The sequence below is a fragment of the Nanorana parkeri genome, unplaced genomic scaffold (genome assembly GCF_000935625.1).
Source record: "Nanorana parkeri isolate BGI_ZX_2015 unplaced genomic scaffold, ASM93562v1 scaffold1381, whole genome shotgun sequence".
Lineage (NCBI taxonomy): Eukaryota > Metazoa > Chordata > Amphibia > Anura > Dicroglossidae > Nanorana > Nanorana parkeri.
The window spans coordinates 28,944-55,895 of NW_017307649.1; the positions used below are offsets into that span (position 1 = coordinate 28,944).

The following is a 26,952-nucleotide window of genomic DNA, read 5'->3' on the forward strand; positions in this document are numbered from 1 at the left end:
CCCCCGCACCATACAAGGCCACATGCCCTCGACATGGGGAGGTTGCTTTGCCGGGAGGGACCCCCTTGAAAAGCACTTGTCCCCATGCTGATGAGGACAAGGACCTCTTCCCCACAACCTTTTTTGCCGGCGTACATGTCTAGTCAGCACCAATTCAGAGATGATTTGAGGATCAACAGCTGAGTGATACACAAATAAGGTACGGTATTGTTAATAGTTAAGGTACTTAAAGGAGAACTATGAGATGAGTGATTTCCACTCACCTCATAGTTCTAATAAACTTTAGCTTTAAAACTACTGCATATAGGCAAAGCTATGCGATCACTGACCTCAAGCAGAATGCCCACAGTTATAATATTCCTCTACCAGTACTGGAAATATATTACAGATGTGTTCTAAGGGCATCTGTTACCCAAAGCAGCCAAAGAGTACAATATGCCACCAGCACACCAAGGATCTGTGTCCAAAATGTCTTTATTGTCATATATATATATTGTCAAAAGAATAGTTGTTGTCAGCTAGGTGCAATATAATTCAGTGCAGAGCTGTGATGTTTTAGTGAGGCTTCTACTGGCACAGAACTAGGTATAAATATGGAACAAGAAGTACATTTAGGGTTCAATCTTGGGGTATTATAGACTCTGGAAATTTGGAGTAATGTTTAAGTTTATACTTAAGGGTTAAGGTTTGGGTATTAGGTGGTAGGTTGTATTAACATTCATTGGGGAGGGTTAGGTTGAGTGTTAGGTATTAGGGTCAGATTAAGTGTTATGTCAGAATTTAAGAGTTAAAGGAGAATTACGAGGTGAGCGATTTCCACTCATCCTCATAGTTAGAGCCAACCTGTGACAAAGAAAGCTGTCACAGGTCAGCTCTATCAATCAGGCAGTGAGCAGAAACATGCAGCCAATCTGCTCACTTCCCGATCGTCTCCCTGCAGTGAGCGGTGACTGTCAGTCTCCATTCCCTGCAGGGATTCCCCTCCCTCCGATCCTCCATCACTGAGTAGGGGAACGGACAGGGGAGGGGGCGGGCACAGCGGGCTCTGCCTCTAGATAGGCAGAGCCAGCTGTCACTCAGGTAGCTGGGTGGATCTTGACAGTATTGTCTGGATCTGTCCCGGCTGCAGCGCTCTCAGTATATCGCGGACAATAGCCCGCTATATACTGAGCTTTGGGTCACGGGAGGAGGCTCGTATATGTCCTCCCATGATCCTAAAGAGAACTATGGGGAAAACCATTTACCCCATAGTTCTCTTTTAAGACACTTAGGACTCTAGGGGGTGAAGTTAAGTGTTAATGTGTGCTTTATTGTCAAGTTGGTATATATTGTTTTTCAGGCAATCTTCATATAAAATAGATTATAATTGAATGTCTGAAACTATAATTAGTTGAATTTTTGTTCCTGTTCTGTACTAAGCTGTTTATGAAAGTGTTACATAAAAAAATCATTAAGATTCTTCTATTACTTGAATTGTGGTTTTCATATTATTTGATAGATTATGGAGATAAGCTAAACACGGAGCTGGGTGAGAGGTACAAGCTGGATAAAGAAAACTACCCTTATTTCTACCTGTTTGTGGATGGCAACATTGATAATCCTATACCCTATACTGGAGTGGTTAAGGCGAGCGCCATCCAACATTGGTTGAAGACCCATGGGGTATACTTGGGGATGCCGGGCTGCCTTGAGGAATATGATATACTGGCAGGAGAATTCATCAAGTCATCCAGTATTGAAGAGAAAGGTGAACTACTAAAGAAGGGTCAGGCCTTGCTGCCAGATGTCGGAGAGGTGGAAAAAAAGTCTGCAGAGCAATATCTCAAGATAATGAGTAAAATCATTGATCAAGGAGAGGACTTTGCCAGCAGCGAGTTTGAGCGCATTACGAAACTGATTGAAAAGAACAAAATGAGTGAATCCAAGAAGGAAGATCTCCAGAAAAGACTTAACATTATTAGTAGCTTCCAGATCAAAAGCCGAGACAAGGAAGAGCTCTGATCACAGACTAACGTATTATGCTTCCATCCAAACAGTATTCTTTTAATGTTACCTGGCATTGTACAAATAACACTCGGAGACTATCAACACAGCACTCTGAGTGAAAGCTGTAAATGCTTCTATCTTAGTATTTGTCTAATTTACCACTGAGTTTTACCATAAAGTTATACATGTGTAAAACTATTGCATTTGTACTCAACATTTTCTTCTAAATCTGGTATCCATTAGTCATCTTGGGTTGGAATGTGTACACATCTCCCCGCCCAGCACTTAGCAACTTGTCACGCTCTGGCTGGCATCCCGTCCAGCTCCTGGCAACCAGTGACGTCACTGGTTACCAGAAGTTATGCGGGGCACCGGCCAGAGCGTCCCTGGTTGGTAAGAGCCAGGCGGGGAGATTTGTATGGGAGAGGGATGGGGATAGAGAAAAATTCAGCTATCTACATGGGTTGGCAAATCTTTGCTGATCCACGGAGCAGAACCCCCCCCCTTTTAAGTGGCACCATGGGCATGGGCCTGGAGGTTTTCCAGGTTGGTCATCCAGTAGATCATTAGGTTAAGATTATGATGAAAACCCTAAAGTTTACACTGTTATAACCAAGTCAGCAGTGCCAGTTCTTACAGTTCTTTTTTTTTAGAGGTTCATCATGACTCGCACTTGGCACAGGTTAGACTTCATCATTTACCATTTAAAACAATATCCCATCCAGAACTGAACTTTGCTTGATGGAGCAATCCTCTTGTTGATGGGTACCCTCGGTGTCTTGGCGAGCATGCAGAGTGTATTGTATATGAATTTTATGATTATTTGTATTACAGTATAACAGAGTTGACTGAAGCTTACAATAGTTTATACAGGTATACAAAATATGTCAGACACTCAAATCCTTCTGGCAAATTCCCTGAAGCCCCCATACACAAGAGGATTGGTTAATCTTTGCTTGTAAACAGCATTTTACATTTTCAAAAAGCTTTTTTACAGGTTCTCTTTAGTTCTAAGAGTGGAAGATTTCATTTCCATCCATTTGAATGCAAATGTAGCTTTAAAAATGTTTTTGAAGGCTTCAGCATATAACTTATAAAACCAATTCATGAAGTCATAATCTAATATGTAACTGTATGACACATGCCCAGTGTCTTTTGTACATAAACATACTTGGGGGGAATTTATCAAAACTGGAGCAGACAGAATCTGGAGCAGCTGTCCATAGCAACTAATCAGATTATGTTTTCAGTTTGTTCAGTTAAAGGAGAACTATGAGGTGAGTGCTTTTCACTCATCCTCATAGTTCTAGCCGACCTGTGACAACGAGACTGTCACAGGTCAGCTCAGTAGATCGGGAGGTGAGCGAACACATACCGGCGTTCGCTCACTTCTCGATCCTGTCACGGCTCTCTGCCGTGACAGGGGAGTGACTGGATTCCCATCTCCCCGCTCCGATCCTCAAGCGCTGACTGGCGGAATGGACGGGGGAGGGGGCGGGTACAGCTGGCTCTGCCTCTAGATAGGCAGAGCCCAGCTGTCACTCACTCAGCTAGACATAATTGTCAGGATCCGCTTCAGCTGCGGCGTCTCAGTAGCTGTACGAGCTGTAGCTCGCGGTATACTGAGCTTAGGGTGACGGGAGGACGCTAGTTTGTGTCCTCCCGTTACCCTAAGGCTGGGTTCACACCTAGGCATATTGTATATGCGCGTTTTTACCGCGATTCGCGGTAAAAAACACGCGCGACAAACGCCCGTTTCTGAGGGCTACTTGGCTGTATCCCAATGGAAACGCGAGACCAAAACGCCCCAAAGAAGTACATGTACTTCTTTGGGCGTAGGCCGTTTTGTATCGCGTTCGGACGGGCGGAAATACGGCAAGGTGTGAACCAGACCCATTGAATACAATGGGATTTCGATGTTTGAGCGTTTTGTAGAGCGTTCGTCGAGCGTTGAACACGCTACAAAACGTTCAGGTGTGAACAAGGCCTAAGGAGAACTATGGGGAAAAGCCCTAACCCCATAGTTCTCCTTTAAGCTTTGATAATGAAGTATAGAAGCTGATTGTTTGTCATGGACAATTGCTCCAGATTCTGCCAGCACCAGTTTTGATAACTTTCCCTCTCTGTCTTTATTTTTAATTTATTAGATAAAATTGTACTGATCACATTTCCATGCCAAAAACTTAGATTTCAGAAGTCATGGAAAAAATAATGCATTAAATTGTTAGATTGGATTTTTGTTACTTCCAAACCATATGCTAGTTCTGGGGAATTGTCATTAGTGATGCTGATATATGTGCACCCTAGACATTGCAGTAACATCCCCAGTGCATTCGGATTTGGACGAACCTTGAAATCCACGGAATTCAGTTGATTCGGTGGCTCGTCCGAATCAGAAGTAACAAATGTATTATATGCCCGAATACACTAAAACTATATTCGTGCTTACATAAATTTGTTTGCAGAACGCTGCCATCTTTGAGTATATATCTTGGTATACACCAAGATGGCGGTGCCCGAACATACTGGCATCTCCATCTTGGTGTATACCAAGATACACTCAAAGATGGCGGCGTGCAGGCGTAGAATGCGCCGGGGTCCAACATGGCTGCTGCTCATTCTGCATTTTCATTGTGACGTCACACGCTGAACGAGCGATGGCCATAGTGGCTGCCATCTTTCAGTATACAGTTGTGTGAAAAAGTGTTGGCCCCCTTCCTGATTTTTCATTGTTTTGCACGTTTGTCACACTTGTTTGTTTGAATGTTTCAGATCATCAAACAAATTTAAATATTAGTCAAAGATAACACAAGTAAACACAAAATGCAGTTTTTTAAAGGAAGGTTTTTGTTATTAAGGGAAAACAAGATCCAAACCCACATGGCCCTGTGTGAAAAAGTGTTTGCCCCCTAAACCTAAAAACTGGTTGGGCCACCTTTAGCAGCAAGAACTGCAATCAAGCGTTTGCGATAACTTGCAATGAGTCTGTTACAGCGCTGTGCAGGAATTTTGGTCCACTCATCTTTGCAGTTGTACTGTAATTGTTGTAATTCAGCCACATCGGAAGGTTTTCGAGCATGAACCGCCTTTTTAAGGTCATGCCACAGCATCTCAATAGGATTCAGGTCAGGACTTTGACTAGGCCCTCCAAAGTCATTTTGTTTTTCTTCAGCCATTCAGAGGTGGACTTGCTGGTGTGTTTTGGATCATTGTCCTGCTGCAGAACCCAAGTTCACTTCAGCTTGAGGTCACGAACAGATGGCCACACATTATCCTTCAGGATTTTTTGGTAGACAGCAGAATTCATGGTTCCATTTATCACAGCAAGTCTTCCAGGTCCTGAAGCAACAAAACAGCCCCAGACCATCACACTACCACCACCATATTTTACTGTTGGTATGATGTTCTTTTTCTGAAATGCGGTGTTACTCTTACGCCAGATGTAATGGGACACACACCTTCCAAAAAGTTCAACTTTGTCTCGTCAGTCCACAGAGTATTTTCCCAAAAGTCTTGGGGATCATCCAGATGTTTTCTGGCATAACGGAGACAAGATTTTATGTTATTTTTCCTCAGCAGCAGTTTTCGTCTTGGAACTCTGCCATGCAGGCCATTTTTGCCCAGTCTCTTTCTTATGGTGGAGTCATGAACATACTGACCTGAACTGAGGCAAGTCAGGTCTGCAGTTCTTTGGATGTTGTTGTAGGGTCTTTTGTGACCTCTTGAATGAGTCGTCGCTGTGCTCTTGGGGTAATTTTGGTTGGCCGCCCACTCCTGGGAAGGTTCACCACTGTTCCATGTTTTCGCCATTTGTGGATAATGGCTCTCACTGTGGTTCGCTGAAGTCCCAAAGCTTTAGAAATGGCTTTATAACCTTTTCCAGACTGATAGATCTCAATGACTTCCTTTCTCATTTGTTCCTGGATTTCTTTGGATCTCGGCATGATGTGTAGCTTTTGAGGATCTTTTGGTCTACTTCACTTTGTCAGTCAAGTCTTATTTAAGTGATTTCTTGATTGCGAACAGGTGTGGCAGTAATCAGGCCTGGGTGTGGCTAGAGAAATTGAACTGTGATAAACCAGAGTTAAGTTTTTAACAGGGAGGGGGCAAACACTTTTTCACACAGAGCCATGTGGGTTTGGATTTTGTTTTCCCTTAATAATAAAAACCTTCCTTTAAAAACTGCATGTTGTTTTTACTTGTGTTATCTTTGACTAACATTTACATTTTTTTGATGATCTGAATTATTAAAGTGTGCCAAACGTGCAAAACAATGAAAAATCAGGAAGGGGGCCAACACTTTTTCACACAACTGTATATCTTGGTATATACTAAGATACACGGAAAGAAGGTGGCGTGCAAGCAGAGATGCGCAGGCAGCCGACATGGCCGCCGCTCTTTTTGCATTTTCAGTGTGCGGTTTCAGATTTGGAGGTTCGTTGCCTCCAAATCTGAAACGGCAGAAACATTTATTTTCTTTGATGAAACAAATGGAAATGTTTTTTGTTTTCATTTGTTTAGTCAGAAAGCAATTTTTTTTGCCGTGCAAATGTCTAGTGCACTCCCTGCCATGACCCCCGGTTATACAGACCATTAATTTATATGCCAAAAATGATTGGTTAAGCAAATAATTGGTTATGGGTTTTTTTTGCACCACTTACTTTTCCCTTATACGGTTTTTTAAAAATAGTAAACAAGATTACTAAGATGAAACAAGATAGGATGAAGGATTCGTTACAGAATAACACTTTTGGTTGATAAATTGAACATTTCATAGATATCTGTATGTCAGACCAGAAAGAGGGACAACTGAGAAAGAGAGAGGGACTTGGTTCCAAATAAAGGACAGTTAGGAGGTAGGCTATGAATTGCTTTACATGAATAGACAAAGGTGGTATACTCACAGATCATGACACTGACAGCCAGGTAATATCAAGTGAAACACATCTTCTTTACCCCTCATTCACACAGGAATTGGCCCACGCGTACAGGTCCGTGCTGCGTGCAGGGCCGTACCAAGCAGCTCCCGGGAAGGACAGGTGCTGCGTGTGATTACTACGCAGCCCCCGTCCTTCTCTATCGGATTACGCGGCCGTATGCTCCCCTCCGCTCACCTCAAGTGCAGGTCCGTAGGGGTGCGCGTTTCCTCGCTCGGACGCAGACAGGATCCATCCTGTCAGCGTACGAGTACGCTCACCAACACGGACGTGCAGGGCGGGTGAGCGTACGGCCGTGTAGTCCCATAGAGAAGGACGGGGGCTGCGTAGTAATCACACGCAGCACCTGTCCTTCCCGGGAGCTGCTCAGTACGGCCCTGCACGCAGCACGGAGCTGTACGTGCGGGCCAAATCCTGTGTGAATGAGGGCTAAGGAAGAAAATGGAAAAAACACCTTTCAGAATACTAATATAAATCTCCTGGATGGGTGCACATATTGTATATGCTGGAAAAAATCCTTCTTGCTCTTTATCAATAACACTATTCAAACACCCTGTAGCACTGTTGCTGCTTGAGTTGTTAATCTGTTAATCTTGTCAATTCCAGAATGACCTGCGACCTTGCATTGAGAAATGTTTGTGAAAGACTAATCTGAAGTATTAAAACCTAAATTGGAGCATGTCAGCACCTACTGAGCTATAGAAATCTTCCTCTGTGAGTAGGATGTATCTCTTGCTCTGACCAGGATAAGAATGTGGAAGTTGTGCTGTGTGATATATGAATCTAATGATAAAAGGCAATGAAAAGTTATATGGCTTCTGGATAATAAAGTAGAAGATCTATACACTGGTGAGTTGGCTGTTAGGTTGCCTTGACACGGCCATGAAGGTCTGTGACCTTCTCAGTAACATTTATGTTTTCAATTTAGCAACTATCAGCAAACCACCATTCATCTATGAGACGAAAAGTGTTTTCAGCAGGTCCATGTCAGTGCAGATTTGCACATCTGTGGGCACACAATGCTCCAATGCATATACCAGTATAGCCCTATACTGTGCATAACTACGCTAACACATGCATCATAAAGATGAATGGAGATTCGCTAATAACTCAATCAATGCATGATTGTGAGTACAGGTCATGGATCTTCACAAACATGTAAAGCCTGAAGGTTTAAACCTATACCCACTTCATGATTGCTCTTATTTCCTGCACATGGATTAATGGCATTGCACACTGTCCTAGAAGGATGTGAGGAAATGCACATGAATGGGAATGTAAGTGTGAACTTCCACGTGCACTATACACTGCCTATGATCAGGCTGAAAGACGCTTGAATAAATTGATGTCAGCTGATGATCACCGTGCTTACAAGTTGACATGTGAGTATATTTACACATATATTCCTATCCAGGTTAGCAGCTGCAAAACAAGGAAAGATTCTCTGAAAATGAGGTGATAAACTGGGGTGTCCCCGTGGGAGCCAATCACTAAAAAGACACACATAGAAAAAACACTGTATCTTGGACCCCTTTTAAATTATTTCATTGAATGCCATCACTTGTAGTAATATTCAGCTCCACTGCTAATATTCATCCCGTTGGTATGGGTGCATAGAACAGCAATATACACTGAGTGGCCAGATTATTATGACCACCTGACGTTTGTAGGCAAATTAGCTATAATTTTGCGCTGAAGTTGCTAGAGGGCCAGACCATTATAAATAGGGAAGCAGGTTGTTTACCACGACAGTAGAAGTGATTTTTTTCTGAAGATATGGGTAAACAACGCGATTTAACAGCCTTTGAACGTGGGATGATTGTTGGCGCTCGGAGCCATGGAGCGAGTATCAGCAAAACAGCAAGATTCGTTAAATGTTCAAGAGCAGCTGTTCTTAAAGTGTTTAAAGACTGGACTGTCAGCCGAAAATCTGGGTCTGAACGTGCGAAGTGTGGCCGTCAGCAACTAGTCAATGTTAGGGCAGAATGGAGAGTGGAAAGACTGGTACAAGACAACAGAAGGGCAACAGTGCATCAAATGACTGCAGATCTTAATCAGGGATCCTCTCAAATGATCTCTGAACGCACTGTTCGCCCTACACTGCAGCGTATGGGATATGGAAGCCGAAGGACTGTTTGAACACTTTTGCTGTCTGCAGTTAACAAGATGTGGTCCGATGAATCACATTTCCAGTTGCATCATGCAGATGGCAGAGTTAGAATTTGGCGGGAACAGCATGAAAGCATGCCACCACCGGCCCTGGGAATGGTCACAACTAGGCCTTATTTTAGGGGTAGGCCTTATATTTTAGCAATTCCCAAAAATAGTACTAGGTCTTATTTTCGGAATAGGTCTTATTTTTGGGGAAACAGGGTAGATACAAGGTTTCGTGGCAGAGATACATCAAAGGATTAAACAGAGTAGTTTATAAGGAGAGCCGAGTGTCAACATAGATACATCATCCCAGCCAGAGCCGTATCGTGCACACAGTTTAAGACAGAAGGGGGAAAGTAATCTTACTGTTTCCCTCAGGGAGGAACACCTTGTTCCGTACTTGGTATCTCACTTTGAACACCTGTCAGCGGTATATTTGTCAGAGCATAGCCGCTCCTCTTCATTGCAGGACGGCTCAGTTTTGAAAGTGTACACAAGGCTAATCTCCCGTCTCATGCACAAACTCTTTCCAAGTACATATAGTGTATATAGAAGAAATCACATCCATACACTCCAAGCCGGAGGGACATGGTTAGCAGTCCATAGTGGATAGATTCTCAAGCTTGATTTTAGCCATGGCAGTCTGTGTTCAAATGGGTCAATTCCTATCTATGCTTTATTTATTTTGTGTGATGTATTTTTTAAGCTCTGGAAATAATCACATAAGAGAAGTCTAGAGGGCTGCCTTTTGCCAATCATGACTAATTCTGCTCATGGCTGCAGTTTAAACGGCATGTAAGAGCATTTTGAAGGAGGATGTTTTTTACATTAGTTTTTATTAGGGCAGGTAATAATTAAAATTTTCGTGTTCGATTAATCGAAATTCTTTTAAATCGATTAATTTCGATTAATTATAACACAACTACAGATCCAACTACATTGGCCTATACACATACAGCACAGCAATGAAGTAATAAAATGAACTAGGATCACACTAATCCAGCACGTTATTAATCTCACGTGCCCCACTCAATATGGCCGCCTTGCCTTGGCTGGCGCTTGTGCAGAAAGTTTCTTGGGCAAACTCACCGGCCCAAGTGGCTCCGTCGGCTAATGAAGGGGGGGAGCTGGAGCCACTTGGGGAAGGGGGAGGAGTCACGGACATCGACGTCACCGAACTCCTCCCCCTTCCCTTCGTTAGCGGACGGAGACAGAGCCACTTGGGGAAGGCGGGAGGAGTCCGGTGACGCCAATGTCCGTGGCGTCACCGGATCGCCGATGGGACTCCCGGAAGCCGGCCGGGGGGGTGAGTGTTTTCATTAGCGATAAAAATAATTTTAACTGATCAAAAAGTTTAACGATTAATCGACAAATTAATCTTTAATTTCCACACCGCTAGTTTTTATACTCTTTGTTTACCTCAATGTATCAGCTATAGCATGCATTTACAACAGTGAGCACCAGTTTACATAATCAGGTAATTGTTTACACCTCTTAACGTGTTTCCCAATAAATAAACTTAAGGAAAACAAATTTGCTTCCTCACACACTCCAGATAAATGCCTTGTATGTAAAAGTATTACAACTCAAACTCAAAAACTTTCATTCAAACATGCTCCTCAGCCAATTTGTGTGCATAAAATGCCTTTGCAAATTAAGTTATTACGTGGTACTGTGCTGTACATAGTCTGTGCACAAGGCAGAGCTATGGGAGGGACCCAGAAGGCCCCACTCACTACAGGCTGCTTACAGAAAACTAAAGGAGGGGGGTGGAGACAAGACCAGTCACCCTGCACAAGGACAGAGGTCAGCAGTGACTGGCCCTTATAAGTTTCACACCGGATTACTCACAGATCTGGAAGAAAAGAACAAAGCACACCAAGGTTACGCGTGTCTTGTATTTAGACAATATTTGCTTATCCTGGAGTTCAGCTTTAAGCTGTTAACTGTGTGAATGGGACCATTCAATAACATTATTCTTATTTTTTTGCACATTGCACATTAATACATACCTCACAACTTTCTGAAATATGAAAGAGGGACACATTATAGTTCAAGGTAAAAAGGCAAAGGACCCCCCCCCCCCCTTTACAGTATTGTACACTATTTTTCCTTTATGCTGGCTTTCAAACTCCAGCCCTCCAGCTGTTGTGGAACTACAAATCTCATGAGGCATTTCAGGTATTTCTCACAGCCACGACTTCCAGAGACAGATACATGATGGCATTTGTAGTTTCACCACAGCTGGAAGGCTGGAGTTTGCCCACCCCTGATTTTGAGCCTGGGTGGAAGGCTTAGTGTGGTAAAGCCCTTTTGATAATGCATACATTTTATAGAGGTCCATACATTAGACCAAAAAGTAGGACAACTGATGAGAAAAAAGGGACGCCCCGGTGGTCCACCGATGCCCCTGGGCTGACCTATGAGGCAGGTTGGCGGGGGCTGGCCCACCCCCCAGGCGATGGTCCTGGCCTATACTACATATGCACCTTGTGGATTATACGCAGATGCATGCACGCTGAGATGCAACCTCGACCAGCACCTATACCTCTGGGTCTCCGGGAGAGAGCACCCCCTCATGCGTGCATGCTCCAATGAACCTTAAGGTGGCCATACACTTTACAACCATCGCAAGACCTTAGTCTTGCGATGGTTGTAAAGTAATTTAAAAAACCTACGATCTGCCCATCTTGGACATGCAGATCGTACTCTCGATCATCGCAAGCACCGGCCCGTTCGGCATTTGTCTCCCGAGCACCGTTCAAACCAGCCGAAAATCGTATGATTTTCGGCTGGTTTTCTAGCGTGCTCCTTAGACAAAAGACGTGCGACCGTACAGTAGAAACGGTCGCACGTCTTCGTTCACACTGCTCGATTCTCGTACGATCGCGGGATTTCCCGTGATTCTCGTACGAGAATCGAGCAGTGTATGGGCACCTTTACAGGGATTTTATTGTTTGATTGTACCCTATATGCTGACTCCCTGTCTATGTCATGTCTTAAATGTCCTTCCAGTGCCCGGACCTGCGAGTCTTTCGGTTTTAACAAATTTTGAAGACTTGAAATAAAGAATTTATTTAAAAAAAAAAAGAAGAAAAGAGGGACGGAGGGATTAGGTTCCAAAAGAGATACAATCCCTCCAAATATTAAATCAGCTGCATGCTGCTAGTGTGAATTAGTCCAAAGGTTACAGGTGATAACAAAGAACTACATATGAGGGACATTGTTGTGCCATATATTGTGCCGATACACAATGCATGGAAGCAAAAGTGGGAATGGGACCTAGAGCTGTTTGAAGTTAAAGTTTATGTAAAGCCAAAACCTTTTTTCTTTTTTCTCTTTAGTTTTGGATAGTGTAGGCAAGGATTAGAACACCTATCTGCTTTTTTTTTCCAGCTGTGTCCCCACTACTGACATTTATCCTCAGTATTGATCCTGGTCACCGTTGTCTCTGTTACAGAAAGTGATGGGAAATCCAAAATATTTCAGTTGTCACAAGAAGGTGAGGGCAACTCTCTGTGACGGATGTAGAGTTCTATATTTTTCTAACATGCTGGCATCTTGCGGGTCTATATTCAGGAAGGTAAAACAAATTCAAGATTTTACAGTCAGTCAGAGACCATTACAATTTATTTTTCTGTTGTAAATGCTTAGCAGATGGTTTGATGGAGAACGGATAAATTTTTTTGTAGAAATGCACCGCATTAAGGGTTCCAGATCTTTATCAGTGACCTTAAAAGCTGTTGAAGAAGCAATAGCCGAGCATTGCACACAAGGTATGTGACTGAGGGAATGATTCTCAGACAATAACCTGAGGCCAAATAACTAAATCTTCAAATATAAGATTCCACTGCAATAACAGACATTACATTTCTTTCAGATGTGAAGAAACGTTGACTGGTTCTAAGGCATTTTCCTCCAGCCAACATTTGAAAGCAGCAAAGCATGAGAATGTGAAATATTTGGTCTGGTCACATTAATAGATATTACTGTTTTATATATAATATTTCAGAAAAAAACACAGCACACAGATCATGTCATTCTGGCACTGGGGCTCACCCCCAAGTCATCATTATTACATGGAAGCAGGGGATGCATGATCTGCATAATGTGATGAGGAACCTATAACACACCAAAAAAGTTTGTTTTCCTGGGTATTTTGTTTGAGAGACATTTCAGTTATTGGTTAGATGGGAGATGTTTCCAATAACTTTGGAATCTGGCTTTAGACCTTCATCTACAGTGCACCTGCCATCCAGAAGTCCTCTGAGCCTCCAAGTCTTTGATCTGATAATCTGGCTAGTTGGTGCTGGATGTCTGCTCACCACTAACCAACTTAATCCTGGATGATCCTTAGTAGCCACAAAATTGATTATGAAGAAGTTATTGTATGAAGAAGTTATTGTAAGATCACATCAAAGGCCAAGGTGCCCCTAAATTTCATCCCTGAAAATTAGTAGGTAATCCCATTTTTATTGTTTCAAGTGGCACAATTAGAGTCAGATGGTTTAATTTAAGGAAGGTTCACACTAGATTATACATTGACATTCAGTGTAATATTTAAAAATAAGAATGATTGGAAAAAAATATATATTACAGCCACTATATTTAGATTGGTTTAGCATAATGCACAAATCAACTGTCGTTTCAACAATGTGATTCATATAATTTCAGCCACAGCAACAAGATTGGAGATGGAAAGAACCTCAGAATGTGGCTCATCAGCAGATCCATTTTGCTGCTCCCCAAGATTCTTCTGCCTTTACCATTGCACTGTCTTAATATTATCACCATAGGTCCCCTATACTCTACTTCAAAAGTAACAAACTCACATTTCTGCACAATCGATTTCTGAACATGGAAAACTGTAAGTTTGATGGTGTTATATACATTATCAAAGTATTTCTGAACATTTGATGCTTCCAGTTGGCAAGATAAGTTAGGTTATGTATGCAGGAGGATTCTTTCTGACCATGAGCATTGATGACCTTAAGAGCAGAGGCGGCTCTTTGTGAGGCCTTAGGTGAAATGGGAGGCTCACACTTACACCCACTGCCACCCTCAGCTCCGCCACAGTCCATACACTGCCACCCTCAGCCCTGCCACACTCCATACACTTTTACCCTCAGCTCCATCACACTTTCACCCTCAGCTCCATATTCCGTGCACTGCCGCCCTCAGCTCCACCACACTCCATACACTGCCACCCTCAGCTCCACCACACTCCATACACTGCCACCCTCAGCTCGACCACACTCCATATCCTGCCACCCTCAGCTCCACCACATTCCATACACTGCCACCCTCAGCTCCGTCTAATTCCATACACTGCCACTCTTAGCTCCACCACATTCTGTACACTGCCACCCTTGGTTGCACTCCCATCCCCGCTAAATTGCCACCCTTAACTCCGCCGCTATATCCTGTACATTGTCACCCCTATCTCTGCCCCTGTTCCCCATACACTGCCACCTTTAGCTCCATTCCAGTTCCCCGTACACAGTCACCCTTATCTCCGCCTCCATTCCCCGCACACTGCCACCCTTAGCTCCGCCCTCACTGTATCACGCATAGTACACTCTGGTACTTGCAGGGCTTCTCTATCATGGTCTTCTTGTACGTACGTGTACTCCATCCACAGCAATAACTTGCCCGCAGCACAACACAGGCCAGAGTGCACCACACTCACTTTGCTGCAAGTGACCTGCAGCTGATAGAAGTCCTTGCTCGGCGCTGGCACTTGTCCATCACACTCAAACAGGATCTTCAGGAACAGTGCCGCCATCTTGAGACGTTCAAGCAGTTGCCAGGGAAACCAAGGCAAATTACCCCTTGCATGAGGGATCCCGTACTGCGTTCTGGACGGGGGGTTTATGGAGACTATTCTGCACTCTGGCGTGGCCCTGTGAACTCCAGAATTAGAACGTAATGTTCGGCTGCCACAGCTCCTGGTATTCCTTCACAGCAGCCGAAATAAGAAAAATGGTCCCCTCACTCCTGTCAGTTCAGCAGGGGGCCCGGGGACAGAGTAGAGTTTAACATAAATCGCTGGAGTGAGTGCCTGGAAACTGCTGTAGCCTGTAATAGAGCCTCCTCCCTGTGCCTGGGGCCACCTGCTGCCCACGCGAGCCTGCTCTACCCCACCCCCAGAGGCCACGAGGCGCATGAGTGCAAGGCCTTAGATGGCTGCATAAGATGGCCTAATTAAAGAGTTGCCTCTGCTTGAGAGGGCGATTTCTTATGGTAATAGCTGTTCCTTTTGAGGTAGTGGACACAAGGGCAAATTGCCCTTTTTACATTATAAACTAAATCTTCATATATATATATATATACCCTGTTTCCCCGAAAATAAGACACTGTCTTATATTGTTTTTGGCTCAAAAAAACACACTAGGTCTTATTTTCGGGGTAGGTCTTTTTTTTTTTTTAATGTTTAACAATCCAAAGTTAATGCAAGTCCAAATGAAATGATCCAAAATGGCGAAGCACGCTTTCACTATCGATTCCTCAGCGGTGCCGGCGCTACAGAGGAAACATCGGCTTATGCGGCTCTGCTCCCTGCGCTGCTGCCTCGCTTCCTCTAGCGCCGGCACCGCTGAGGAATCGATAGTGAAAGCGTGCTTCGCCATTTTGGATCATTTCATTTGGACTTGCATTAACTTTGGATTGTTAAACATTAAAAAAAAAAAAAGACCTACCCCGAAAATAAGACCTAGTGTGTTTTTTTGAGCCAAAAACAATATAAGACAGTGTCTTATTTTCGGGGAAACACGGTATATATAAAAAAAAGTAATGGTGGAAGATAGAGATTTGTAGATTTTTCTGATTAATTGATTATGGGATTTGCATTTTATTACTCATGAAGCAGAATGTTTTGTATTGGTTAAGGTAACAGTGGCTGTTGAGGTAGCATGATTTATTTTAGCACTGCACTTGTTATGGAACTTCAAATTGACTTTAAGTGGTGGAACACCATCTGTGGAATGTGTGGTTGCATTCATAAGCCTTTTAAGTACCATTAAAAAGGTAGCAGTTAAATAACAGCAGTTAAATAACAGAACATAATATATGGTCTATACGGTATGTTTGCATTTAGAGTTTATTGCCTTCATAAATGCAGTAATTTATGACTGAGTGCCTAAGGGCAACTTACTGGCTTTTTAAAACTGATAATATTGCATCAAAGAAAACAACAAATTGGTAACCACTCATTCATGTACAGGGGGTCCCCCCTCAGGCAACCACCCTCCCGATATCAAGGACATCGTTACTTCCTAAACATATAAAAAGAGATTCAGGTCGTACAGAAAAACTTTGCAGATAAATAAAAAAAATCATTTTAACGTTAACCTACCTGAATTTTAACAACATACAGAAATAAAAAGCAGGCAGCTGGATGTGCTATACAATCCTATCAACATCTTTAAGAGTACCAGGAAAACTAGGAGGCTTCTACAGTGCTGTTCGCAGGAGTTTCAAAAAGCAATTTATGAGACTCGCCCAAATCAATCCCATTTGCAAGTGTGAATGGGGTAGATTTAAGTAAGATATCTTTTTTTTTTCACTTCTGCAATACCCAACGATTTTATTAAATACACACAAAATTCTCCCTTTCTTAAAAGGAGAACTATGAGACGAGTGATTTCCACTCACCTCATAGTTCTAGCCGACCTGTGACAATGAGACTGTCACAGGTCGGCTCAGTAGATCGGGAGGTGAGCGAACAGATACCAGGTCCGCTCACCTCTCGATCCTGTCACGGCTCTCTGCCGTGACAGGGGGAGGGCTGAATTCCCCTCTCCGCCAGCGCTGACTGGGGGAACGGATGGGGGAGGGTACAGCTGGCTCTGCCTCTAGATAGGCAGAGCCAGCTGTCACTCACGCAGCTGGGCGGATCCAGTCATCTAAGTCGGGAACCGCTCCGGCGTCTCAGTACGTCTGCAACGGGAGGACGCTAGTTTGTGTCCTCCCGTTACCCTAAGGAGAACTATGGGGGAAAACACTGACCCCAAAGTTCTCCTTTAACAAATGACACCACAAAGCTACTAATTCACTCTCATCATCATTTCACCTCAACAATTGCAACTTTCATCTTGTTGGCCTACCATTACACAGGCTTTTCCCACTAAGTTAGTGGGGATAGAGTTGCTAGATTCTACCAAAAGCCTGGTCCCGATTGGCAACACGTCAGTCCTGTCTGACAAAAAGGTATGAAAACTGGACCAGGTAGTTGCTGCAGATTTGATCTGAGGTAGCACCCGCTTGTTTAGCTCATAAAGAGGCCAAGAAAATTGCTGGATTTCCTCCAAGCACTCGTTTTGTTCAAGTATTCCAAGACATCATCTGATGTCTATGCCTTGCCACTCTACCTTTTTGCTTGGCTAGTTAGGACATAATGGCGGAATAATCAGGTCTTACGTTCTGTGAAAAGTGGAAGCCACTTTACGTAGAAAAGCTGAATCTGGCTTAAGGATGATTTTATCTGAAAGAATAGTACAGTAAGAATCTGCCATGGAGAAAGCGTGAATCTCACACTTCAGGTTGAAACTAGAGCCAACAACATGGCCGTTTTCAAGGTAAGTGACCTAAGAAAACTTTCCTTTATAGGTTCAAATGGAGGTTTAAGAAAACCCTTAAGGACTACTGCCTGGTCCCAGTTTTGACAACTTAAGGAAAAATAAATGTTGCGATGCTCCTGTCAGGCTAGAGGAAACAAACTAAAGTGGGGTTGCACTGATCTCTTTATTTAATGTGGATGATGCGTTTCCTGTGGTAGTTGGGCAGGATCATCTCTCATTGGCTGTCCTCCAAGATGATTGGTGAAAAAACCCACCAGTAGCGTTAGACATCCAACGAGGAAAAGGTAGAATATGTACACTGAACCTCGGCTTCTCTTACTTCGGACAAGCATACCCCCAAAGGGGTTTCTAGGGGACAGGATTACACCAGTGCGGCAATGCCACTGCGCTGCACATGTATAGAACCCTGGGACTAACCCAACACGCTGCACTACATGCTAACGTGGGGGCCTACCATTACAGGGCCAGTGCACAAAGCTTAATTACAGGCTGGCCTCACTTCAGTCCTGTGTGGACCAGGTACAGTCCCTGAAGCTATTGCCATGGGGCACAGATCTGGAAGTTGAGAGGTTGCTGCTATGGCCATAGGAAAACGATTGAAGAAAGGTAGAGGAAAAAAAAAAAAAGGTAAAAACTACTGATCTCTCTCAGCAGAGAAGAGACTTCATCACCTAAGAAAACTAGCAAAAAAAACGGAGGATTTCCTGTTGGATGGGTTCTGCGAGGTCCTCACAGCTCTGGCAAGTGTCCAATCACCTTACACCACCTGCACATTACCCAGTTGTCTATGAATAGTAATCAGATTTTTATTTTTCTCAGTTCCTCTCTGGTGAAACCATTCCCAGCAGGAAAGGAAGTGAGGAAAAATCTCTCTAACAGAGCCTCAGATAGTAAACAGTAAAATCCTGTCAGATTCTAATCCTGATCAAAAACTAAAAATAAAGTTTTAGGTTTGAAACACTTTAAATGAAATAAGCCAAATTAATAAACTTTGTATTAATGTGTATTTTAGCAATTTGCTAAAATAGACATTTGAACTACATACAAGCTTACAGTTTTACCTGCCAAATAATTTGCACTTTTATGCAGCAATCTTGTGGTTTACATGCCTCAGTGTTACTTCCTGGCTCCGATTTAGTACTTTCTGGATCACCTCCTGTTCTCATAGGGGATGATGCCGATGTATTATCCAGTGAGCTGGCTTTAGGCAGAAGTTGCATTGCTGAATCAGGTAATAAGTGTGTCATTTGTCGGCTGCGCAGTGTGATAGAAGTTTGCAAATCACAATACCAGGTGAACAGAAAATACAGAACTCTTTCAGCAAGTAAGACCGTAAACATGCATTTCAGTTGCGTATATAGGTGTTTGCCTGGAGTTGTGCTTTAACATTTTAGAAATATAAGGAATGACTTGTGCTATTTATAAATGCATGTTTTTCCACAACTGGTATATACAAAGCAGGCTTCCAGCTGTACTAAAATGCAATGTACTCATACATTCGTACATCACAAAAAGGCAAACATACACACTGCTTATTACGTAGTGATTTATTTTAAAAATACTCTCATCAACCACCTAGCATCACTAACAAAACGTGTCTGTAATATATGACAATGCCCTGACTGTCAGGGTCTCAGAAATCTTATATTTAGCTTTTAAAATTGTCAGAGCAAGTAGATTTGTGAAAATCTCACATTCACCTGGCAAGCCAAGTTCAACTGTTTTCCTTCCATGCTGGCTTGTTCTTTTGCATGTATGGCCAAGGCTAGCCAACTAATTACATGTGTATCTGACTGTATGCATATATGTATGTACATCATTATATACTATACAAATATACATACATCTATATTTATATAAATATACACCAGTACTCGGTGACATGGCTGCATAAATAAGCATACAAAATGGTGTCGCTTTTTAGCAAAATGGAACCATTTACTAATGATTTTTTTTTCTGCAGTAGAAAGCAAAGTAACAGCATCTGGTTAACTTAAAAATGTTCGAGTTCAGAAACTGGTCTCTTGCTTAGACTGGTAGTGTAACCAAGCAGCATTACGCTTTTTGTTCCTTTATAATATTGTTTTCACAGCCACATTTGTCTAATAATGCAGTGCAAGTTACAGTGGCTAGCTGTTAACTATGGTGGGCTAAAAATAGGTCTGATCTGACATTCCAGCCACAGCACTACTCGTCTCAGTTCAGAGTCAGCCATGATAGGATAAAGGTGCCCATACACCTTACGATTATCGGACTAAACTTTTCGTCCGATGATCGAACCGTCGTACGATTTTCGTACGACGGCCCAATCCTGCCCCGATTATCGCAAGGTTCAATCAGCGGTAGTTAGAAAAAAACACCTGGACGACTTGCGGTAATTGACCGCAATTATTTTCGTTTGCGCATGCGCAGTGTTAATCGTACGACTTTTGACGGACGGAAACGCCACCAACCATGCGAACATCGTACGATCAACCAAAGTTTTCAAACATGCTTGACCATCAAAAGTCGTACGATTGTACAGTACTATCGGTCGGGCACTCTATTCACACGTTACGATTGTCGTACGAAAAGTCGATCGGATACGATTATCGTAAGGTGTATGGGCACCTTTAGACTGCATCCACCACATCACTGATCCGGGCATCAGCTTAGAAACCAACCATCCAATTCTCTGTTATCTTCAAACATATTTCAGTTTCTATAAATTAAAACAGCTGCTAGGAGGAGGAGAGGGCAGATCAGAGGGCAAACTGCAAATCTAATAGGGCAGAAGAAAAACATAGCAGTAGAATAAAAGATAAATGCATTTCCTAATGAGCCAAAACAAAAACATAAATAAAATTCACCTAAATGGCAAGGAAAAAGAAAAGCTGCTGGTTGTAAGCCAATTTCTATTGCTGCGGGTACAGAGTTTCCAAGGTTGCATGAAGGTCAAAAAAAAGGCATGAAAACATTGCTGCTGCAAGTTCATGGACGTGTATAAAAAGTGGTCTATTGCAGGCTGCGGCTCCTGCTTTTAGTTTATGTACAATAATTTAAATCAGCGGTATAAATTCCATTCTCAACACCTTTGAAAAAAACAGAGGAGGAAAAAAAAAAAAAAAAAAAAAAAAAAAAAAAAAAGAGAAAAATCAGTTTTTAAGTCATTCATGCATCCTCTTGGGAAGTTCTGGATTAAGATGTCTGCCAGGAGCCCATCAACGTAGCTGTAGCCATACAGTTCCTATTCACATTCTAGAGTTTGAGTTTCTTAATGGTTTCAAATTTTTTCCTCATGAGGTCCCCAACCTCTTGCAAAGAGTGCAGGTAGCTGTTCTGAACCTTGTCAATAGACAGTTTTGTAAACTTCTTTTCTTCCTGAAAAACAAAGATCTTAATGTAAGTCAGAAGCAATAGGACACAAAAAGCAGCAGACTACAGTAGGTCAAACACCCATGATCTGATATGGGTAGTCCATTCTTTTCAATATTCGAGAAATTTCAAATTTGACCTAAAACCTACACAAAACACATGGATTGTGCTCTCCTCTTCTAACTATACACTGATCAGACATAACATTATGACAACCGAGAGGTGAAGTGAATACTATTGATTTTTGTGTTATAATGGCCCCTGGAAGTGGGTGGGATAGATTAGGCAAGTGAACATTTTGTCCCAGAAGTTGTTAACATAAGGCGCAGGTCAGAAGATACATAGAAGAATAGCTGCGAGACATGATTATACAGGCGGCTAATTTTGAAGTGACTTCTAAACTTCCTGTTAATTAACTTGTTTTCACCCAACATGCTAGAGTTAGTGAGTTCACGACATGTCATTCACAAAGAACAGGTGTGAGGAATGCAACACCCGTCAGCTGGAATAAAGACCTTGTTTTACACCTTGAGTTGCTAATTGAAGCAAATCTGCCCAAGGGGAAGAAAAAACAAACAAAAAACTAACCTCACTGAGTGTTACATTTTCTAGGGAGAGATCTTCAAGTTTCAGTGCAACCAAAGAGGCCTCCAACTCCTTTATGTAGTCATTCATGTCTGTTAGCAACGTTTGCAGACCAATGATGTAGTACTGGAAACCAGTGAACACAGGAGGCTGGAATAGAAAGAGTTAAAAAAAAGACACAGATCTATATATTGTGATACCTAGAACTGACTTATCAAAATGACCAACCTGAACGCTGCAACCCAAATAAACGTACCTACTCTTGAGGTTAACGGTACTACATGTGTTTTATTTGTTGTTTGTACCCATACCACCCAAAATGAATAGTGCATATTTTGCCATTTCTTACCCTAAATAAAATACACTGACAGTACTACAGATACTTACACTAAATAAAGTTGTTTTCTTTAATTGCTTCCTAAAAACACTGAAACTGACCCCAACAGTAAAACTGACACTAAAAGGCCCCAATCTATTTTATTATTTAACACATACTTTTTTCTTATTCTTCTGCTCTAGCCAGAAGAAAAAGGATCCACCGCACCTCTCTCCTCACAGACATTACAAAATATCTTTGACAATGTCATACATTAAGAAAGTGCCCTTGCTTTAATTCCAATTTGGAGAGCCTAGTGGTATTTGGGACCTCGAACACTTACTGTTTGTTTTTATTTTTATACATTTTTCAGAATGACTTGTGTACTAGACCCATCTTTACTTACCATAGTACTACTTTCCTTTTTCTTTTTTTTCTTCTTCTGAAGATTTGACTTGAACGGCCTAAGAACAGCAGCAAAATATCCCGATACCCAGAGAACAATAGATATAGCCTGCAGAGGAGAAAAATGAAACCGTAAAATCAATGCATCATTCTGAAACCACAAACCTTTCCACAAAGCGCTCCAGAAACAAGGATCAAAAGAAAAAAAAAAGTTGAGTAGAGATGGAAAAGATAACATTTTACCATAAAAGCTATGTGCTGCTGTCAAAACATTTCTTCACATAGGGGAAAAAAAAGTGTATGCACGAGGTGGTAAGGACACATCAGGGTGATTGATAAATTACACTGGGGAACATTTATTTTTTTAAATTTTCTGTTGTATGAGATTGTTCAACTGATTCTAAATTTATTTTTTCAACAAATGTGAAAAAATTTCAAATATGAAATCGGTTTTCCTCTACATGCAATTTGAAACTTGCCAATGCCATTCACGCAGCATTTCTGCCACTAGATCAGGCCTGGGCATTTTATGGCATGGACATGGACCAATCGCAGACCTGCACTCATTTATGGTTGGCCAACAGTGGATGCACTGGCCTCCAAGGCTGGTGCATCCATTGCAAGACATAACCCAGCACAGGTTGACAATTGGTCCATGTCCAGACTACATTCCTCTTCAGTCATGGGTCCTCCGCCTCCTCTGCAGTCATTGGTTGCTAGTATTGCTGGGCGGCTGCCATGCGTTACAGTGCACTACTTTTTTCAACTGCAATGCACGGTATTGTGGGAAGTGCTTTTGGGGTGTCATTTAAAATGAATGACAACTCAATGCACCTACTGTACTGCAATGCACAGTAGGTGAGTTGCACGGTATCGTACATGTCATATGAAAAACTGGCACTGTTGTGGAGGTCTCTCCACAACAGCCCCACTTTCTCACGTGGCCCCTTGAAAAAATTAACTACCCACCCCAGCACTAGATAAAGCAGAGGAGAATAGGAAATTCCTATATACTGTATACTGGGCAGATAATTTATAAATCATCCTGCTAGAGAGTAATCTGATGGTTCCACTCCAAGCATTTTCCAATAGGTAAATTATCAGTGACAGGACTTTCTCATTGCACTTTAGAGTCTCATTGCAATTTAGGTCATGCATATAAAGTTAATTGTTTTATTGGACAAATTGTTGAGGAAAGATTTGTACGTTTTAGGTATTAAAAGCTTTAACTGGTCGGTTTGATCAATAATATTTTTTTTTCTTTTAAAAAAAGGAACAGTTGGCCAGCAAGGGAGATTCTTCCTTCCACTCTAAATTCTCTTGTTATGCCTGCAAGGCTGAACGAGAGAAATCCAAGCATGTATGGCTAGCCTTAGATTGCTACAAATAGTGACAAATGAATCGATCCACAAATCTGGTAAATACAATTTTATTTACCTAAATATATTCATGAAAACTTGGGAAAAGGATACCATCCTTTAAAGGACTTGATACTCCTGAGATGCCAATCGGTTCTTGATGAACCGGCCGAAATTCGCACAGTGGCCTTTCAGCCGGCATCCCTCGATTAGTTGATCGAAGGAGCCGATTGGAAAATCTTCAAACGATTCGGATATTCAGACAATAGCCGATGACCGCTGTTAGAATACAATAAAGACAGCGGGCGATTCATCGACCAACGCTCATAAGTGTTGATAGAGGAATCTGTTATGTTTCCTTCGTTCAGCCCGCAGGTATGGGCAGCTTTATAAAAAAGGACAAACCTCCACAAAGAAGGCCAAGTTCTCAATAACACGAGGTGAGGTCTTGCAGTGTCCTTCTCGGTAAAACAGAAGATCTCCTTTACACTGGCTGAAAAGATCTGACATAAAAAGTATGAGTTAGTATTTGTGAATGTACAGGCAACAGTAATATACTTTAAGCATTTAGCACGTACCTTTTAAATTGCCTAAAGAAGAGTTTAATCTGTTCCCAATTTTTTCTTGGATATCGCAACTATCATCTGGAAAGAGATGAAGTTTTAAAGAAAACCAAATCATATTTAAGGGCTGTAAGTGCAGCTTTTGAGTGGTTATAACGGTGTGTTGCAGGATTTCTTTCAATGCACGGTTTCACTGTTGTAAAGCACACCCAAACTCCTGCATGCAAGCGTTTGTTTGGGGGAACACTATCAAAGCACAGAACAAGCATTTGAATTTAACTTTTAAGATAAACCAAGATTACGATTTAACTGAAATTTTAAGAAGTGAATGAGTCCCAAGGTTTAGCCCAGGCTGCAGGTCACGTCTAGCAGAAAAAGGTGACAAGGCAGCTCTTGGGAAATCTTTGTACATTCTACTGTACTGAAAGCGACATTAAATGCAAAAAATGAGCCAATCATTTGGCTGCAAATGTAATGCTTTCCAAGAAAGATATTCCATGTCTTCTGAATAAGCATCTGCTCATTTCCAAGTCAGAGCATACTCCAATCCAAAGAATCAGGAATGGCAATGTTTTGCAGCCTAATTTGGCACTTTAGCAACAAATTAAGAGTGTGATCTGATCTGCATTCATAAGCCAGCACCTTAGTGCAGAGCTGTCCCAAAGCAGAAGATTTAGCAATGTTCTTTAAAAGGATTCTAAACCCAGAGTACATCTGCACATATGTACAAATCAAGTGATCACAATAATGGTTCAAACTGCAGAATGAGCGAAAGTTAAACAAGAAACATGAGCAATATTGATTGTCCTACTCCATGGTAAATGATTACCTCTAAGAGGTATTACGGGGAGGGGGGAGTGATAAACTGCTAATAGAAACTGATGACACACTGAAATCATAGGACAGTGAATTTGCAGCATGTTATATACAAGTGAAAGAACAAGATCACCAATACTAGGGCAAAAGAGAAAAGGACAACACACTATAAACTAAAGAAATTGGGAACAAAAAGTGTTAACGTTATCTGCTTGTTGTTGGATTAATTACGCATCATCCCAATGGCGGCTCACTGCCTTTAGAGAACACATTGCAGGCATCTAGTATCAGGAGGGTGAATTCATAACAAAAAGTGAGACTAAATCATACCTATGCCACATGAATCAAGCTGATAAATATCATTCACCAACTGGAACGTCTCCTTCTGACACTGACAGCAGCCACTGCTTAAGAATCCACTGAGCCGAGAGGCTGGAGGTCCAAGGAAATGATACTGTGAAGAGAACAGTAAATAATTTAACAGGCATTTTTTGTAAAACCCAGCTAATCCAAATCGCCATGATGAATATAGTCGCAGATCTGTCAACATTCATTGCCATTTTAATGCAATAAATCATCCAATTACCAGAAAAAGCATTTTTGGCTTAATGTGTAACAAATGTGGCAGTGAACAGTGCTGATGTTTGAGAAAACAACGCAAGTTTATTTTTAGTTTTGTGTGTTGTGAAAAAAAAATTGTCTCGAATGGCTGCCACAGCACATCAGTGTGGCACACCAGGTATATGAGGTGGCATAGCTCTCCCAGCCATGCCAATACCAGTTTGCATGCCTTTAACAAAAATGCATTTAAGTACTTATTAGGACAAATGTATCTTATTTGTGTATCACTCAGCTGTAGATCCCCAAATCATCTCTGTCCTTCCTTCTGAAGGGTGGCTATTTTTGTTCCCCATGGACCCTGTGTGTTTTGTAAAGTAGCCACCACTCCAAGCTCGCTCCTGTGAAGAATTAAGAATTGGTAAACTAAATGTGATTATAGGCCATCACAGGAGTGAGATTGGAGTGGTGGCTACTTTACAACACACACGGACCATAAAAATAGCCACCCTCCAGAAGGAAGGACAGTGTCGGCACCAATTCAGAGATGATTTGAGGATCTACAGCCGAGTGATAAACAAATAAGATAAACATTTTTGTTAAAAGTTAAAGGTACGGAGGAGCAAAGCAAAGGCTCCACCTTCCACACACATCTACCTCTGGCTGTAAAACACACAGGTTTAGCACTATGAACCATTTTCCATAGCAAAATGCAATGCTTTGTGTTTCCAGACTGGTGTAGTGCAATGTACAGGTTTAAAGTGAAACCAATATTCACAAAATTATAACCCGTTTACAGTACAGAAAGCACCATTCACCACTGAACAGAAGTTTGGCAATTTTGTATTATCCAAATCTGAAAGTACATCCTCTGGGCAAACGCACTTTTTAAACGTAGTGAATGTGCAATCATTATCTTTATGTACACCCCAGAGCAGTATCTTCAGGGAACAATGAAAATGAAAAGTGAATACTCTAAAAGGCCACCAAAAGCCGTTCAGGAAATAGCTGTACCTTGATATTCTTCTCACTAAACCGTTTCCCAGAATCCACTGCCTCCTCAAACTGCTGTAACAAGGTGCGGACTGTATCAATCTTGGAGGACACCCCATTCTCAGTAGCCTTTTCAGAATTCTTGGGCTCAGTGTGGTTGAGAGTGGTCAGACCACTAATTAGTCTTAAGGTCAGGGATCGGATAAGCAGCCAGATACGTTCTTCTTCTAATGAGAGCTGGCTGTCGTCTTCTGTATGGTCTCTAGAAAAAAGGGAAACCATGATGATTTCTACAATACAGCAAAATCTGGAAAGTAAATACTAAACTGGATTTCCACCTTTGGAAAT

The 26,952-nt window shown here is 42.0% G+C and overlaps 2 protein-coding genes across 2 annotated transcripts in view; one reads left to right on the top strand and one right to left on the bottom strand.

Moving 5' to 3' along the window:
* Nucleotides 1-2,190, top strand: part of ERP29 (endoplasmic reticulum protein 29) — a 9,563-nt gene extending 7,373 nt beyond the window's left edge. The window contains exon 3 of the mRNA XM_018569712.1: nt 1,499-2,190. Within this exon, the coding sequence (XP_018425214.1) occupies nt 1,499-2,001 (503 nt within the window). The 3' untranslated portion in view covers nt 2,002-2,190. The remainder of the gene's footprint in view (nt 1-1,498) is intronic.
* Nucleotides 2,191-20,470: 18,280 nt separating this feature from the next.
* NAA25 (N(alpha)-acetyltransferase 25, NatB auxiliary subunit) overlaps nt 20,471-26,952 on the bottom strand; it is a 33,708-nt gene continuing 27,226 nt past the window's right edge. Inside the window, exons 18-24 of the mRNA XM_018569709.1 lie at nt 26,626-26,866; nt 25,384-25,507; nt 24,253-24,318; nt 24,080-24,177; nt 22,318-22,425; nt 21,599-21,745; nt 20,471-21,016 (exon numbers count right to left, since the gene is read on the bottom strand). Coding sequence (XP_018425211.1) covers nt 20,894-21,016; nt 21,599-21,745; nt 22,318-22,425; nt 24,080-24,177; nt 24,253-24,318; nt 25,384-25,507; nt 26,626-26,866 — 907 coding nt within the window. The 3' untranslated portion in view covers nt 20,471-20,893. The remainder of the gene's footprint in view (nt 21,017-21,598; nt 21,746-22,317; nt 22,426-24,079; nt 24,178-24,252; nt 24,319-25,383; nt 25,508-26,625; nt 26,867-26,952) is intronic.